This window comes from Camellia sinensis, chromosome 14 (assembly GCF_055761805.1).
Source record: "Camellia sinensis isolate YWXY chromosome 14, ASM5576180v1, whole genome shotgun sequence".
Classification (NCBI taxonomy): Eukaryota; Viridiplantae; Streptophyta; class Magnoliopsida; order Ericales; family Theaceae; genus Camellia; species Camellia sinensis.
In genome coordinates this window covers 57,728,101-57,741,622 of record NC_138974.1, presented here as the reverse complement: position 1 = coordinate 57,741,622, position 13,522 = coordinate 57,728,101, and the positions used below count along the sequence as shown (strand labels likewise).

General features: G+C 38.6%; 1 protein-coding gene across 4 annotated transcripts; it reads left to right on the top strand.

Annotated features, from left to right (window-relative positions):
- The first annotated feature begins 949 nt into the window (after nt 1–949).
- On the top strand, nt 950–13,179 carry LOC114301595 (uncharacterized). Of its 4 annotated transcripts, none has more exons than XM_028246553.2 (6): nt 950–1,852; nt 9,427–9,893; nt 11,144–11,328; nt 11,712–11,778; nt 11,868–11,951; nt 12,330–12,808. In XM_028246553.2, exons 1-5 carry the CDS (start codon nt 1,147–1,149, stop codon nt 11,907–11,909), a joined length of 1,467 nt encoding a protein of 488 aa, XP_028102354.2. In that variant the 5' UTR covers nt 950–1,146; the 3' UTR covers nt 11,910–11,951; nt 12,330–12,808. The 4 variants fall into 4 exon arrangements, with proteins under 4 accessions (XP_028102354.2, XP_082762177.1, XP_028102352.2 ...); XM_082906051.1 differs by lacking the exon at nt 12,330–12,808 and adding an exon at nt 12,883–13,179 and having other exon boundaries at nt 958–1,852; XM_028246551.2 differs by lacking the exon at nt 12,330–12,808 and adding an exon at nt 12,883–13,179 and having other exon boundaries at nt 958–1,852; nt 11,144–11,343.
- Nucleotides 13,180–13,522: the final 343 nt, after the last annotated feature.

Below are 13,522 nucleotides of genomic sequence, written 5' to 3'. Positions count from 1 at the left end.
TTATGTGTGTAGCTGTTTACACCGAATGATAGCTTGTCCACCAATTCATAAAACTAAGCTAGGTATATATGATATGGACGTAATTGTAAATTTACGCCCTCACGTAACATTCACGCGATGCCTTTTAATGACGTGTCAAATATATATTGGGTGCTCAGATATTTACCTGTGCATCTGTCTACACCGAAAGATTTTGTGTATTGTTGTGTAAAACCATTAAAAAAACATTTGAAAATTAAATTTATTATTTTTTATTTTTAGTAAATATTTTTAAATTTTTAAGTATTTTTATTTTTTAGATATATTTTATTTAAATATATTTAAAAAATAAAATATTTATAAAAAATATTTTAAAAAATTAATAAATACATAAAAATATATTAAATTTTTGTATTTTTTTTTATACTTTTGATATTTAGTAAATTTTTTAAATTTTTTTTTTATAAAAGTTATAGGTTTGTTTGGTTTGTTTTTCAGAAAAAAATTTTGAAAAAAAATTCTCTATAAATAAATTTTCAAGAATAATTAAATCAAACAAATTTTTTTAAAAAAAATTTCAAAATTTTGTTTGGTTACTTACTTTCTAAAATCATTCTCTCTTTTATACATATCAAATCAATCACTTTTTTTAAAATCCTCTCCCAAAAATAATTTTATAAAATTATTTCTGAAAAAAGGGAAGCAAACAAGTTTTCGTACTTTTTATCTAAAAAATTGCTCTACAAACACAAATCAAACACACCATATATATATATATATATATTTTTTAAATGTGTTTAGAGTGTTTTGAGAAGATAATTACAAATTATTTTTTTGACTTTTTTGTGAAAAAGAAAATTGAATTAAAAATTAAGAAATGACTTTTAACTCACTTATCAAAATAGACCTTTATGTTAGTTATGTTTAAAAATTTTAAAAATTATTTAAAATATTAAAAAAATTGAGTAAAAAAAAAACGAAAAAGAAAGGAAATTTTTTGAAAAATTGTTTTTAGACCAAGCAAGGTGATTGCATCGATTCATACACAGCATCAGACATGGAACTACAGAACCCTAGAATTGCGTAGAACAAAAGAGTTGGAACCCTAACCCCAATTCAACTTTATTTGTTCACAAGTTAGGGTTTTTATTGAAGGTTTCAGTTTTAATGGACATTGATGTGGCTCGATGGGTTCTCGATTTCATTCTTCGGCAATCGGTGGACGACCGCTTGCTGAACGCTCTGATTCGAGTTCTTCCTCTTCCGAACGACAATTGGAGTTTGAAGAAAGCAATGCTACTGCGAAGAATAGAGTCGGAGATTGCAAAGTGTTTGGTTTCCGAGAAAATTCTCGAACTATTGGAACGTATCGAAGAGTTGGATTGTGAAGAAGGCGTTGAGGCTTCGAAGGCAATGAAAGGGGCGTATTGCGCAGTGGCAGTGGATTGTGTTGTAAGGTTTCTTGATGAGAGTGAGGACAAAGAAGCTAAGTATTTTGATGCCGTGAAGAGAATTTGGAGGGGTAGGGTATGGAAGATGGAGAGGTCGGAGAAGGCGGTGGGATTGGTTTCGGATGAATTGCGGAGTTGGAAGGACGAGATTGAGGCGGTGGTTTGGGATGCAAGTGTTTGTGAAAATGTGCAAATGAGGAATAGACGGAATGATGCATTGGAGGCGGTTAGAACCTATGTTGCTGAAGTTTGGGAGATTATGGGTCCGTCGTTTCTTGACTTGGTGGCTGAGACAGTGAGTGATGACACAATGAAGGAAGTGCTGGGATTGGGCAATAACCAAGTATGCAACGGAGTTGGAGAGATAGCAGCTTGTATGCCGGATTCGAGTCATGATTTGATTGCTGGTAAAGGCAATAATGGTAAACCTCATTCTCATTGTTCATATGAATATTGGTCATGTCCCTTTTTCTTACAGTTTTCAAATATTTCAAGTTACAATATGTATGAGAGGGTTCAAGAATGTGGTCTAGAAATTTGAAGATCTTTAAAGAGCACTTGAATTCTCTAGAAATGATGAGAGACTTAGGCCAAGTTTGGCATAACCTAAATAATACAAAAAGTTAAAAAGTCACTATCCTATTTAAGTCACATCATCTTATTTAAATCACATCACCTCTCTAACACATCACATTAAACCTAACCCAAATCCAACCCATATAAGCCAATAAGTCAAAAAGTGCATTTTTTTAGAACATCCCAAACGAACCCTTAGATTCTTTAACAGTCACAACTAGGAATACAATAGCAAAGAGATGATGGAGATAAGAGATTGGGTGAAAAAGAAGGCAAAGTAGTTAGAGAGAATAATGACAAGGCTCTCTCATGGATCTCCTACTTTCACGCTCAAAGTAGATGATGGAGAAGGGAAATTAGTTCTTACCCAAGAGTTGTCTCTTCAAAATCTATTCCTTGTAAAGCTATGGGTGGGTGTTATTTATAGGCACCTCATGATGTAGGATGGAGCCCATGTGCAAGACACATGGAGAATATTTTCTCTAATCACCTTGTTCGAGGAGGTGATCTCTCTGAGAATGAGGAAAATCCCGAAGAGGAGATCAACCTCTCGGCGAATCCTTCTTCTTAGCCACACCTAACTAATGATCCCTAATCATCTCAAAGGGTTAGGAATAGTCCTAAAGTACGCCCTGCCGTAGAAGGGTCAGGGTTAGTTCAAGAGAACGCCCTGCCGTAAATATTGTTGAGTCTCAGGGACCTCCTAGATCGTACCACCTCGACCCGAGTATAGGCTAGTTTAACCGAATAATGAATTTATCTCCACTCACCGTCCTCGGGATCGAGTCCTTTGTTTAGACTCCATTAAGCCCATGGTTCTAGTATGTACATCCCGAAAAGTTCTGAGCCCGCAAGTGTTCTGGGACTCATTAATGGAGCGGCTTCTGGATTGCGTCCAAATCTGTTCGAAGCCAAGCGTTTCGGATCTCTAGGTTCGTAGATTCGAACCCTTTTGAGTCCGAGCTTAAATAGGTCTCTAGATTCATGGTTCCGAACCCTTCAAGACTAAGCAAATACCTCGAAGAATAGATCTCTGAGGGTTTCATATCTTCTGAAAGCAATAGTTAACCTCATTCGATACCCGTATGATCTAGACCTCCCCGAATGGGCTTGTTGGGCTTTTTTTTAGAGATATATGCTTGAAATGTATCATTCTCGGCCCTATTTGTTGACTTTTTTGTGGGCTCGTTTAATAGAATTCACTTGGCTCATTTGACAATAATTTCTCCAAGCTCTCCAAATTTGGGCTTTCCGATTGGGCTTCGATTGGACTCAATTAATTTAGTGGGCTCAAGTTAACTCCTCTTATATTTTGGCCCGTGCATGTATGGGAAATTTTGAATTTCTCAGACATGCATATTTTCACTTTTTCAGTTATGCTTTGCTTCATTTCCTCGGGCATGTGTTATTAGATTATTTTGAAATCTTAAAAAATTGTTTAGAATTTCACCATTCCTACGTTGCAGTTGCAGTTGCGTCCTGAACGGTCCGTTTAGTTAGGATAAACCTTTGCTGCATTTTTGGAAACCTTACTGAAATACTTTCCTGAGAGGTGGGTCATACCATAATTATCTAAAAATTCGGAGTCATATTATAGTTTAAAAAAAAAAATAGAGAATATTTCGCCAATACCTAGGAATATCTGCCTGCATCATGTTGCGTCAACCTTGTGTTATATTTCTCTCCAGTAAATATTTAAAAACTTGGCTTTGGTGAAATGTGTAGGTGTTATGCCCTAGATGCATTGGATAATTCCTTGTGTATTACCTGGGCCCACACAACTTTTCTTCATTATTTTGATTCCAGTTTTTTTCAAATCCTTTTACTATTTGATTCACCAATCCAAACTTTTCTCTTCCAAGTCAAAAGAAAATCAACTAACAACAGACCCATTTATAAATATATATATATATATATATATATATGCTCTTAGAATAATTGAGAGACCACCGAACTACACTTTTTTTTTTTTTTATTTGCTCCAAGCCAAGGACAAAAACCCTTGCCCTTATCCCCTTTCTTTCTCTTCTGTAAAATAAATGGAGACTCACTGTTTTCCTTCCTTGAAATTTGAAACCCATTTGTTTGTTTTTGAAAATCAACAGCTCAGCATTTTCCTTTCTGCAATCAGTGAACCAAAGCTCCATCCTACTCCAGAAACCACTAACGGCATATCACGCCATAGCTACACTGTGGTTCCAGTTCACCTAGCGACGTCGGTGTCACGGCCCAGCGGCGTAATCCCTTAGCCCTATCATCTTGCGCCGACACCAACCCAGCTCGCCATCGGTGTTCCATTTCAGCTGCATTTTTCAGAGCTTCGAACACACATATCTCAGTCTTGTTTCACATCCACTGAAATCTACTGCCACTGGTTCCAGTTGCAACTAACCAAAGCCGACAACGTCGCCCACGCAGTGCGACGTTGGCCTGCCCAGCACCTTTCTCGCCTACTGCTTGTGTACACTGCGCGCGCCGATCCTGGGTTTGTGCGTCTCATACTTGCGGTGTTGCCGCTGTTTCCAGTCGTGGCCCGCACCCATTCCGGCTTACATTACTCTCAATTTCTTTCTTGCTCATTGTTGCTTCAAATTTGATCTTGCTTTTTCAGATCTGTGGGTTAGCTCTGTTCAAACCCACTTTCCCTTCTTGTTTTGATGGACTTTTATGCTCATGAGCTTAGATTCGTGAAATACATAATTGGAATTTTTTGCAATCTTGCCTATCTCCACTGATTTATTGTTGCTATTAGTACTCACAGCACTGTTTTGTTGATTTGGGAATGATAAAGCATTATCATACTCAGTTATTTATTTTCTTTGATTCAAAGGAGATGAACCTTTGACAGTCGAACTTCTGAGCTTGTCGTTACACACTTTGTAGAGTAAAAATCGGAGTTAATAATCATGCATAAGTTGAATCACTAATGTTGAATGTTGTTTGCATATTACAACCTTTGAGTTTGATGTTTGAGGGGATGAATTTGTTGATCAAGTGGATAATTAAAGAAATAAATAATTGATGCTGAAATTATGTTTGCACATTGTTGTTTTACGTCGGCTCGAGAGGAATCGACCCGAATAAACAAGATCTTGATTGTTACATTTTCATGAACTTGCTCGGAGGCATAAAATTGTTGTGGCTTAAGTAGATCATTATTATTTGTTGATGTTGTCTCATTCTAATAATGCTTGAATCATGATCTAAAATTGATATTGTTCATCTTGTTTGTCGGTTTTGTTATTTGAGGTGAATGAATTCTTGTAAAAAAGAAAACTCCACGACCCCGGGGTCCTCAGAACCCACACTAATGAAAGCAAGGGTTGTCTCTCGAAAATCCAAACGGAAGTAAGGCTGTCCCTCAGGAGTCCGAATGGTAGCACACACCCCACTTCGGCAAGAAAGATCCCTTCTGACAGGCAATCGAGTCTCGAGGGCTATTATTCGGAAGTCCAAGTGGGAACACACACTCTACTTCAATAAGAAAGATCTTCAAAGCTCGCATTGATGGAAGCAAGGCCTGTTCTTCGAAAGTCTGAGCGGGAGCACACACTTTACTTTAACAAGAAAGATCCTCTAAGCTCGCATTGATGGAAGCGAGGTCCGTTCTTCGAAAGTCTGAGTGGGAGTGCACACTCTACTTCAACAAGATAGATCCTCGAAGCTCGCATTGATAGAAACAAGGTTGTTCTTCAAAAGTCCGAGTGGGAGCACACACTCTACTCTAACAAGAAAGATCCTTTCTGGTGGGCAATCGAGTCTACTACTTCTCTTTCTTCGTCGAGTGGTGACAAATGAAAACAGTCTTCAAGCAACATAACACAATGAAGATACACAATATAGAGAAAATAAACTTCTAATGGAGATACACAATATGGAGGAAATAAATTTCTTCATAACATAAGAAAGATAGAACTTCTTGGACAATGCAGTAAATACAATGTAAATGTCACAGATAGACTTCTACGGAATGTCGACATTTGACCCTAGAGTTGCAAGGTCATTCGGAAAACTTTCACTAGTTGCTCAGGTTGTGGCCGTCATACGCCATCATAGCCACGCCTTCTAAGATATCCTGGGGCCCTTGTTCTTTGAACTCTAGCTCATCTGCTTCGACTTTCTTTCTAAAGATCTTCTTAAGCGTCCAACACTTTTCTGTAAGATGTCCTAGTGATCGGTGGAAAACACAATAATTAGGGCCCTTGCAGTCTTTCTTTGGTAAAAGCTCTTTGATACGAGGCAACTTTAGTTCCCCGTTTGCCACCCATTCTTTAACTAAGGCCTTCACTTCCTCAACACTATACGGAAAATGAGTGTTATCTTCGCAGTTTTTCCTCTTCTGACCTCTGAATTCCTCCCCCTGCTACTTTCGGGTAGAAGGCGTAGAAGCCGTAGTGACAGAAGGTCCTTGGGATGTCTTGAAGCTGGTTTTATAACTAGTCTCGAACCCAATCTCCTGAGACCGAGGTATGTTGATGTTCCGAGATGCTTCAATTAGTGCCGAGATTGTGGGTAGCTTGTGATTAACAAGAAGCATCTTGTACTCGTTCAATGCCCCTTCGACACAGATTTGGACCAAGTAGTTTTCACGAGGCTGCCTCGTGACAGTCCACGGTTTTGTCTTGGAACCTCTTCATATATTCAAGAATGTTTTCACCCTCCCGCTGCTTTTCCTTACACAGGGTAAGTGTGGTCACTTTCTCGGCCACCTAAAAGAATTTGGCATGGAATTTGTTGACTATTTCCTCCCAATTTTGGATAGAGTTTGGGGCCAAGTTAACATACCAACTATATGTTCGGTCGATAAGGGACTTGGAGAATTCTCTCAGTTGAAGGACATGATTTGAACTATGAATCCCCAAAGTCTCGATGAACGAAACATGTTCTTGAGCATTTCCTTGTTTGTCATCAAATTTGATGAACTTCAGCATTGTGTACCCCTCCGGGTATGAATAACTCAACATCTCGATAGGGTATGGTGGCCTGGCATCCGGATTAGGCAAAGAGAGTAAAGTCCTCTTGCCCCGTTCAAGATCGAACATGACTTGTACATCGGCGAGAGTGAGAGATTGTTGAGGGAGAGAACTTGATAGTGGTATTCCCGAAACTTGGCTTGTAGACTTGAAGACCGAGGCTAGAGCGACTTGGCTATTTGGGTGTTAAGAATTCACTATCCGTGTAGAAACGTTGTGATATTGACCATTGGCATCTATGGATATGACATTCCGTGATAGAGCGTTAAATTAAGTTCCATAAACTCCGTTACATGCCATGGGTATGCCGAGTTGAGCTTGGAAAGCCGTTGTCGGAGCCAAAGGAGACCCGCTCAGTACATGAGTAGAATTTACAATCGGTGGAACAAAATTAGGCATGGATGGAGCACCATTTTGTAAAGAAATTTCTATGGGCCTTCCTTGAACTTTCGTAGCCGCTGGAACACCATTCATTGCGCCGGAAACTCCAACCATCGCTGGACCATGGCTCAATCCTCCAGGTGAGTAATTTTGTGCTCCATGGGCCACAGGTTGGCCATGACTTGTTTCTCCTACCACTTGATTTTGCACACCATTTTGAGCAACTTCAGGGAGAATTGGGGGTGGGTCTTGATGGTTTTGAGCATTTCCAACATCACTATGAAGTTGTTGATGCTTGTTGGCGTTGGCGTTGGCGCCGGCTTTGACTTGACCTCCATTTGTTGCTGGTGGTGCGAATTTGAACCTATCACCAACATAGTGTGGGTGAGATTTTGAACGGTCATGAGAATCTCTTGTTGAGTGTGTTGGAGTCCTTGAATGGCTTCAAGGATGAGAAGTGGGTCTTGAACTTGAGTCCTCTCATCACCACCATTGGAAGAGCCTTGTTGATGAACTTCTTCTCCCGCCATCTTCTCCGGAGTTGTGTAGATTCCGGATCTTGTTAAGACCATTAACCAATATGCCTTCCTAGCAGAGTCGCCAAATGTATGAAAGGGTTCAAAAATGTGGTCTAGAAATTCGAAGATCTTTAAAGAACACTTGAATTCTCTAGAAATGATGAGAGGCTTAGATTCTTTAATAGTCATAACTAGGAACACAATAGCAAAGAGATGATGGAGATAAGAGATTGAGTGAGAAGGCGCCAAAGTAGTTAGAGAGAGAATAATGGCAAGACTCTCTCATGGATCTTCCATTTTCACTCGCAAGGTACATAATAGAGAAGGGAAATTAGTTCTTTCCCAAGAGTTATCTCTCCAAAATCCATTCCTTGTAAAGCTATGGGTGGGTGTTATTTATAAGCACCTCATGATGTAGGATGGAGCCCATGTGTAAGGCACATGGGGAATATTCTCTCTAACCACCTTGTTCGAGGAGGTGACCTCTCCGAGGATGAGGAAAACCCTGAAGAGGAGATCAACCTCTCGGCGAACCCTTCTTCTTGGTCACACTTAACCAATGATCCCCAATCATCTCAAAGGGTCAGGGATAGTCCCAGAGGACGCCCTGTTGCAGAAGGGTCAGGGGTAGTTCAAGAGAACGCCTTGCCGTAAATATTGCCGAGTCTCAGGGACCCCTTAGATCGTGCCACCTCGACTCGGGTATATGCTAGCTTAACGGAAGAGTGAATTTATCTCCACTCACCGTCCTTGGGATCGAGTCCTTTGTTCGGACTCAGTCACACCTATAGTTCTGGTACGTAGATTCCGGAAAATTCCGAGCTCGCAAGTGTTCTGGGATTCATTAATGGAACGGCTTCTGGATTTCGTCCGAATCTGTTCGAAGCCAAGCGCTTTGGATCTCTAGGTTCATAGATCCGAACCCCTTCGAGTCTGAGCTCAAATAGGTCTCTAGGTTCGTGGTTTCGAACCCCTTCAAGACTAAGCAAATACCTTGGAGAATAGATCTCCTCTGAGAGTTTCATATCTTCTGAAAGCAACAGTTAACCTCCTCGGACACTCGTATGATCTGGACCTCCTCTAATGGGCTTGTTGGGCTTTCTTTGGAGATATATGCTTGAAATGTATCCTCCTCAGCCCTATTTGTTGACTTTCTTGTGGGCTGGTTTAATATAATTCACTTGGCCCATTTGACAATAGTTTCTCCAAGCTCACCAAATTTTGGGCTTTCCAATTGGGCTTCGATTGGATCCAATTAATTTAGTAGGCTCAAGTTAATCCCTCTTACACAATAATATATTTTTCTGGATATAGATTTTTGCAGGGAAGTAAAAGGAAAAGGTTATGTTCTCTTTAGGGTTTGCTTTCTTCTTTTTTCATGGTTATATAATTCTTCCATTCATGTCAAAGCTACATCAATCAGCTATCTATTTTCGTTCTCCTTATGCAATTAGTTGACTAAACATTTTGTTTGCTCAAGTTTTTTTCAAAGGTCAAACATATGGGTTTTGTATTTGTCTGTTTTAATTAAGGATTGTATTATTTTAGAAATGCAGAGGGGTATTGCGCTGCCCAGACGCAAGCATGTTGCTGTCAAACGAGGTAGAGTGAGCTCTGGGACTTCTAGAGGAGTTAAGATTGCTGATTCAGATGATTTGGACATAGGGAAATCATCAAACAATTATGGCTGCCTACCTACTCCTGAAATTAATAAAGTACAAGAAGCACTCAGAACCAGTCGTTTGGATCTACGTGCAGCAGTGAAAGATCCCCTTCCTGATGCACTACAGGTTGCTGAAAACGTAATATCTAGCATGAGAAGAGAAGATATGAATCAGGAGCCTTCCGTGGAAGGACAGAAGGTAGATGTGGAAATATCCATTCATTCTGTTGACAGGAGTGCTGAGGCTGCTCAGGCCAATGAGGCTAATCTCGGAAATCAATGTTCCAGGCATCAGAATAATGTGCCTAAACCCAGCCTAATGGCACGCAATAGTACCGCCCACACTTGTGAGGTAATGATTTCATGTTATGTTTTTCTTATCTCTTAAATTAGTTGTTAAGTTTAATGGTAAATGGGGTTCTCAAGGTGATTTTTAGTTTTCTATTATCCAAGCATACAAAATTACAGAAGTACACAATAATCATATATGGCTATATTTTGCTTGTGTAATGTTAGTCATTTTCTGATTGCTGTGATTTGATTTGATGTCCTTAGATTGTCCAATTGGCACTAATTTCTTCTAGAGTACATACATGTATACAGATCTCAGTTTTGTTTACATTTCTGTTTGAATTTGAACTTTTGGACTTTGATTCCAAGAGATAAGCAAAATCTTAGGCTATAGCTGCTTGCATGTGCGTTTCATGTGTCCATTTACATGTCCTTGGGAAAGTATGGGTCCACAGAATGGGCTCATCTTCACATAAGCAACATAGGGAGAAGAATTGAACCACTCATTCAGTTTCTTTAGAAGCATTCTTAATTTTATGACCTCAATGGTATAATAGAAACACGATGGATTGCATTGTAGCATATATGGAATCCCATCAAGTAACCAAGCTTACTAGTGCCTTGATCTCAATCAGCTACATAGTTTGGATATGCATCATTCTAACTTTTTAAAATACCCAAAAAATTGTGGCATTTCACCTAGCTGGTTTATAGTTTGAATGGCAGAAGATTGGGCAAAGATGGACCTTCAGTCATTATGAGATTAAAGACGGAGAAGCCATTATTGGAAATAGAAGACACCAAATGGCAAAGAATAGAAGATCTAATTTCCAAAACATTAACTGTGCAATATATATATATATATATTGGCGCACTGCGTGGCATGCTTGACACATTTTGGTGTGTTCGAGGCGTGTTTGTATCCGTCACGTATTGAACACGGGTACAGTGACTGAGATGGAGTGCCAGTGCTTCACAGGTCACCACGGAAGAAGTGTGGTGGTCACCTGTTTCTATTTAAAAGGGTTTGCTTGCCTCCCCTACGTGTCCTTTTGAATACCATTGTCAAACACTTGTTTGAATATTGAATTGTCAGCATGGAACTTTTGAAGCCCATGTGTTTGATTTCTCACAAGCATATTACAGAGACTTTCGATTACATTTGACTTCATGATTGTATGTATTCTGGAAAGCATGTGATGATTAATTCTCCAGTTTAATGACGATGGAGAAATGTAACAAATTCCCCTTCAATATTGTGTTTACATGTAACTTTACACATGCATCATGAATTGTAATCTGTCTTTGCAGTGGGACGATTCTATTGACAGCTTATCTGAAGGGTCACCTGGCCGTGGGAGTATTCACTTGCCTACCCCAAAGAGAAGGCTTGTTTCTCCTTTGAAGAAGTACGAAATTAAAAAAATTGGAATGAGGAGAAAACATAAGAAATGGAGTACCCTGGAAGAAGACACCTTGAGAACTGGTGTGCAGAAGTATGTGATTCTTTTGTATGTAGGGCAAGCTATTCTAGAACTTGTATTTTATCCAGTTTGTTTAATTATATTCATCAGAGTTTTCACCTCGGTAAAGGTTTGTATTATCTTTGTTCTTGTAGTCTTCAAATGAAAATAGCAAAAAGCAAAAATTGTAATATTATGGTATAGCATCAATTTTCGTAGGTCCATGACTGTTTTGGTCTGGAAACACTTCACCAGTTTTTCCACCCAAAGGGATATGAGTTAACTATTGGGGAAGAATGTTCTGTTTTTGTTTTCTTTGAGGGTGTTTTCATGTCCTCCGAGAAAATTAAGAAATGAATAATAATCTTTTTCAGTAATTAAATTTCCTTATACATTTGTGTATCTTTCTTCTGAAGGTACGGTATGGGGAACTGGAAGCTTATCTTAGATTCATATCGTGACATATTTGAACAGAGAACCGAGGTGAGAAGTGTTATGATCATTTGTCAGTGTCTTTGTTTGGTTTGGCATTCTTTTTCTTTGTGCTAAATATCAGAGGTTATATTGTTTAGGTTGATTTGAAGGACAAGTGGAGAAACATGATACGATATTGACTCTTATAAAAGGATTCTGCAGTTGTTTGTATTATAGTTGAGGTATGCCCTTTTATCTTGCTTTTCTCCTTGCATACCCCTGAGTTCATTTAAGTGAGGTTCTTAAAACATAAAGGGTTGGCAATAAATTCAAATTTATTTAAAGAGTCGTTTCAAAGATTTCTGTAGACTTTATATGATATTTGTACATCATGTTCTATACTTGTAGTCAATATCCTGACATGCTAATATTCAAAGAATGATTGGGAGGATAGTTCTTGAAGGTTGATTTTGTCTTCATTGCTTGAACACAGTAACTTTGCATCAGACACTCTAACCCAAGGCTTTTTTTTTTTTTTTTTTTTTTTTATATATTCTATTTCTCTTTTTTCCATTTCTATTTTGTTGGCATATGCTGAATGTGTTCTGCGGGGTGGGCAGATTGGAGTGTAGTTATGCTAGGTCTTATATCCACAGGCATGGCATCAAATTATCAGTCAACTTAAATCAAGAAGCCGAAGTAGCGTACTGGCATGAACTTTTTGGATGCTTAATTATGGGTAGCTTGGCTGAGGCTTTTATATAGCTAGGTCCAAGTCATTTCAACAATCAAATTAGCTCGAGCTTGTTGAGTCTAGATTAGCAGGGAAGTTATTTCTAGCAGCTGTTGATCCAGTCCATGGTTGCTTTTCTGAGCTCCTTAACCAGGCTAACTGTATAACCAAAGCAGAAGTTGAGCTTTTGTTTCTCATTGGCTCAATATGTAGCTTTTTGCAATTAGAATTATGAATTATTTTGGCAAATTTCTGTATATCCATTGATGTAGTTAAAATTTTACTATGTATATACTGATATAGTACAATTTTTTTTTTTTTATGGGTTATAGGACTGTGTTATGTTGTTGCGTGTTGCATTGACAATTGGACTTTTTTCTTTTTGTCTAAATTTATTTGGCAATTGCCTTCTATTTCACTTACCACCCCTCTCTACAAAGACATGCAATTTGCAGGACTTTCAAAGTGCTTGGACTAATTAGGCCTTGTTTGGTGGTGGTGGTGGTGTGACTTTCAAGTGTAATGTTTTTCAACAATAATGCTTGGAAGGAAATAACATTTTCAGAGAGAGCTATGCAGTATTTCCTGTCTTTCTTTTCTTGTGGACCTCAAAAAGAGGAAGGAATATTTTATTTTTTTATGAGCAAAAGATAGTAAGGCCATTTTTGTATCAATGCTTAGTGGAAGAATTTTATAGAGAAAATGTCAAAATAAAGAGATTAGATTATGAGGACCAATATGGTATTTCATCAGTGTGCTAATCCATATAGACCATCAAGCACATTTAACTTGTCTTATGGAGGGTGTACTTGAGGAGAAGGGACACTGAGCAGAGATTTAGATTACAAATCACTGCAATCGGTATGTTGCAGTGGACCTGCTTTTAGTTGATATTTTCTGCTATATATCACTTTCAATTCACATTCCAGCGATGTAGCACATACCACTTCACTATACAGAATGCCTTTTCTTCTGGTTCTTGTGTTCAAACATGGGAATGGGAAGGATTTAGACAAATAGAAAGGTTTCAGTGGCTGCAATGACGCAACTGACAAATGTATTTTAGACTCTTTTTAACTC